This window comes from Bidens hawaiensis, unplaced genomic scaffold (assembly GCF_021521415.1).
Source record: "Bidens hawaiensis isolate Kalapana, Puna unplaced genomic scaffold, B.hawaiensis_p1.1 tig00006076_1, whole genome shotgun sequence".
Classification (NCBI taxonomy): Eukaryota; Viridiplantae; Streptophyta; class Magnoliopsida; order Asterales; family Asteraceae; genus Bidens; species Bidens hawaiensis.
Window position 1 is genome coordinate 836,172 of NW_027491402.1, and position 4,659 is coordinate 840,830.

Consider the following 4,659-nt stretch of genomic DNA (forward strand, 5'->3'; position numbering starts at 1 on the left):
GTTTTCTTTCCTTCAAATTCTGTAATCTATATATGTATGAAGTTGGAAATTAACTAACTTGATGTTCAAATTTGAAGTATAAATCTTTCTCTTTAACTTAAGTAGATAAATTGATGTCCAAACTTAGCTAACTTTTATGCATCATGATTCAATTGTTGTGTCTTAATTTCTCTTTTAATTTAATTTAATGCTGCTAAGCTAAATGCGAAGTTGATGATTGGGATATCATCTTTATTATACTTGTGATAATTTAGTCATTTGATACCTTTCTAAATCTACCGTTTTGACATGAACCCGTTTTGATCAGAACCTTACTTTGTATTCATCTTTTTGCATGTTGTTCATCCATATTATGTTCAACCCTAATATTTACCTCCATTTGCACAGATTCTCCTTGAAAAATACCTAAAATGGCTTGCATTTCACATAATTTGGGAGCTTCTATGAAAATAGGCCGGTTGCCTGCAGCCAATCAGAGGCAGTGTCCAAACAAGTTTGCTCAAATCTTCTCCCAGCAGCCCAGAAACTTCAAATCATCAAAGTTTTGTGATTCTCAGTATTATAACCGTTCAAATCGCCATCAATCGCTCACTATTTTCAACAGTGTTTCTTCAGATAATGGCTTTTCGGGTGAGAACCAAACACAATAACTATAATAAATTGATATTAATATCTCTTTTGATCATCAATGTTTTCTAATTTCCAGAAGAAAGAGTTTCTGTATTGGTGATTGGTGGAGGAGGAAGAGAGCATTCGCTTTGTTACGCGTTGAAGCGGGCCCCATCGTGTGATGTTGTGTTCTGTGCTCCTGGAAATGCTGGCATTGCCAACTCGGGTGATGCCACGTGTATTGAAGATCTTGATGTCTTTGACAGCTCAGCAGTGATAGATTTCTGTAGGAAATGGGGAGTTGGGCTTGTCGTGGTGGGACCCGAAGCTCCCCTGGTTTCGGGTCTTACGAATGATCTTGTGAAAGCGGGCATTCATGCCTTTGGTCCTTCGTCGGAAGCTGCTGCTTTGGAAGGTTCGAAGAATTTCATGAAGAGTATTTGTGATAAATATGGAATTCCAACTGCTAAGGTTTGTATTATACTTCTGATAAACTGATTATATAGAGATTGGTTATCGGTTTTAAACTAGCTGCAAGCCTGCAATAGAACCTTTGTTTACAATAATGGGCGTTCTCGTCATCATATATGTAAATGTCTTAATTAATCAGAGTTTGCTGAACGCAACACTAACCCAATCCAAACACTAACTGCAACCCGTTTTTCTCAGGTGCTTATATGGTTCTAGGGCTTTAAACGAGCCGAGCCAGGTTGGGCTCAGGCTTGGATTGTTTATCTTAACAAGCTGAAATGTTGAGCTCGACCTTGGTATAAAGCTGAAGCCAACTCGTTTACTTTTTAAAAAAGTTTGATTTTTGTATTTTACGCTTATTGATATACAAAAAAAAAAGAAAAAAAATTATTTTATACAGATTATGCATAATTTTATAACATATATATATATATATATATATATATATATTAAAATTTGGGCTTTAATTCAAAGGAGCAAGTGCCAGCTAATCGTGCCTAATGGGTGGGCCAATGAGTTGAGCTTACCTTGACTCGGGCTCAGCTCATTGGTCCTAACGAGCCAACGTAGAAAGCTCGAGCCAACTCGTTTATTTTTTAAAAGTTCTTTTTTTTTTGCTTTCACACATAGTGATATATATATAAAAGAAAAAAGAATAATATTTTTGACGTCATGTTTACAAATAATGCATAATTAATAAACCCCAACATTAATAAAATATATATATTAAAATTTGAGCTTTAATTTAAATGCGCCAGCTAAATAAGCCTAATGAGCTTTTTACTTGGCTAGCGCCTGGCTCACGCGTACATTTGTTTCATTTGACTTCTGTTGAAAATAAAATATAATATCTAATTCTTTCATCAACACAAACAAATTTCATTGCAGTATGAAACATTTACTGACCAGTCAGCTGCAAAGAAGTACATCAAGGAACAAGGGGCTCCTATTGTAGTTAAAGCAGACGGGCTGGCAGCAGGAAAAGGTGTAATCGTTGCTACAACACTAGAACAAGCACTCGAAGCCGTGGACACTATTCTTGTAAACGGGTCATTCGGGAAAGCGGGTTCATCCATAATTATAGAGGAGTTTCTAGAAGGCGAAGAAGCCTCGTTTTTTGCACTTGTTGATGGTGAAAACGCGCTACCATTAGAATCCGCACAGGACCACAAACGGGTCGGTGATGGGGATACAGGTCCAAACACGGGTGGAATGGGTGCATACTGTCCTGCACCGGTTTTGACCCGAGAACTTGAGTCAATAGTCATGAGTTCCATTATAACTCCTACTGTGAAAGGGATGGCGAAAGAGGGATGCAAGTTTGTGGGAGTTTTGTATGCTGGACTTATGATTGAGAAGAAATCTGGATTACCGAAGCTAATTGAGTATAACGTTCGGTTTGGTGACCCAGAGTGCCAAGTAAGCTAGGTTCTACTTTCAGATTTATTTAATATTAAATTTGGTTATCTAAATATTATGATTGAAAGTTTCAGTAATGAGGTTTTATTGCTGATTTTGCAACTATTTATTTCTCAAATAATCAGTTATAGATTATCAGGTTTTACAGGCTGCACGAGGGTAAAGTAAAATTTCCTATTTACCCCTTTGTTTAACATAATTTGAGCCTTGTACTTCATTTTACTAAAGGTTAATTTCTAAAACATTCAGAATTTGAGTCAAATCTGTTGCGGGTCAAACGGGTTCAGGTCAATAGGTCAATACGTGTTCTAAGCAAAATGGGTTCGGGTCAAAACAAGCTCTAAGAAAAATGAGTTCTGGTAAATACGGGCTGTTTTAGAAAGGATCAATTTGCTTTTGGTCAACATGATCGAGTCAATCAGGTTCAATGCAATATGAATTCGGGTCAAACGAGTTATAAGAAAAATGAGTTCGGGTCAATACAGACCGTTTTAAAAAAGGGATCAATTTTGGTTCAGGTCAAAACGGGTTTTGACCATAATGAAGTTGGGTTAAATTGGGAAAAACGTACGAAAATAGTTATAATTGTATCATAAAGAGAACAATCTATACAAAATTATAAAAATGTATTTCACATCACATAATCGCTTTCAAAACACACATTCAAACACGTCCCCTAAACGTTTCTATTTTAACCAGGTGCTGATGGTTCGTTTGGAGTCTGATCTGGCACAAGTCCTGCTGGCTGCTTGTAAAGGTGAATTAGACTCAGTGAGTCTAGAATGGGCACCCGGTTCAGCCATGGTGGTGGTGATGGCTAGCAATGGGTACCCTGGAAGCTATGTAAAAGGAACCAAGATTCAAAACCTTGAAGAAGCTGAGGTGGCAGCGCCAGGTATCAAAATATTCCATGCGGGGACCGCGATTGATGCAGATGGTAATTACATTGCAACCGGTGGGCGGGTTTTGGGTGTGACTGCAAAGGGCAAAGATCTTGAAGAAGCACGAGACCGCGCATACCGAGCTGTTGAAGAGATTAAATGGGACGGGGGTTTTTACCGAACCGATATTGGTTGGAGAGCGCTTCCCGTTAAGGAAAAAGCTTCAAAATGGTGAGGTTTTGTTTTTTGGTTTTGGTATATTTGTGGGTTTGTTTAAGCTAACCGGATCATGAAATGTTGAAAGATGCTGGGCTGTATTCAGAATTGAGCAAGTTTTCAATAACGTAGGTATGAAATTTCAACACTACATAAATCTAACATGAATCTGTATGTTTGAGTTTAGTCTAAACGTGATCGGGTAAGATTCAGGTCAACTTGGCGGGTGTGTGGGTTGACTCCTGAAGTTTTTAAGGGGTATTTCATGTCTAAATTTGATATCATACTTTACTCAGAATTTAACAATAACAAATGTCCAGTGCAGTTGTTTATAGACAATTGTTTTTCTGTTGTATATTTTTAGGTTTAGAGCAGCAATATACGGAAGAAGATAATATAATATTTTTTGGGTTAAATTGTATGTGTATAGATGTTAACCCGTGCGTGAGCCATGTTCGGGTTCGTGTCGCATTTGCCCCTTCAACACAACTCGATTAACGCCATGTCCTCTCCAACATAAACATGAGCAATTTTTAGTCTTTCTGGTTTTTTGATGATGGCGATCTGGTCTTTGTTATATTTTTGATAATTTAGTTATTTCATATATATATTTTTTTCTAAATCAATTTGCTTTGACCTGTATCTATTTTGATTAGCATCTTTCTGATCAGAAAAAATGATTTTTGTTTTTTAATTGGGTTGTTCTGATCCGTTATCCCTTCTATGTCTACACGAGCCTAAGAAATTAAAATTTGGTAAACTTCATTTTTGTTGGAATAGTGAACTTAGGCAAAAAAAAAAAAAAACAAAAAAAGAACTCATGTGTTACTCTCACGTATTTCAAAGGTAATAAATATTAGTGTATCTTAATATTAAATCTTAAATATACATAAACGAAACCTATAAAAACTCTCTAGTTGTTCCTCACATTCTCTCAAGCCACCAGATTGTTTTATTTGTAAATAGAAGTTTCCCATTCATTTTGACCCAAATTCACATGTATGGGTCTCACTAAACCCAGATTAAACGGGTTATAACGTCTTATTAAATTAAAAATTAATCT

General features: G+C 36.5%; 1 protein-coding gene across 1 annotated transcript; it reads left to right on the top strand.

Moving 5' to 3' along the window:
* The first annotated feature begins 391 nt into the window (after window positions 1–391).
* LOC143631456 (phosphoribosylamine--glycine ligase-like) lies at window positions 392–3,652 on the top strand. Its single transcript, XM_077100226.1, has 4 exons — window positions 392–630; window positions 707–1,080; window positions 1,969–2,499; window positions 3,199–3,652. The coding sequence occupies exons 1-4, from the start codon at window positions 411–413 to the stop codon at window positions 3,613–3,615; spliced, it is 1,542 nt and encodes a 513-aa protein (XP_076956341.1). The 5' UTR covers window positions 392–410; the 3' UTR covers window positions 3,616–3,652.
* The last annotated feature ends 1,007 nt before the right edge of the window (window positions 3,653–4,659 follow it).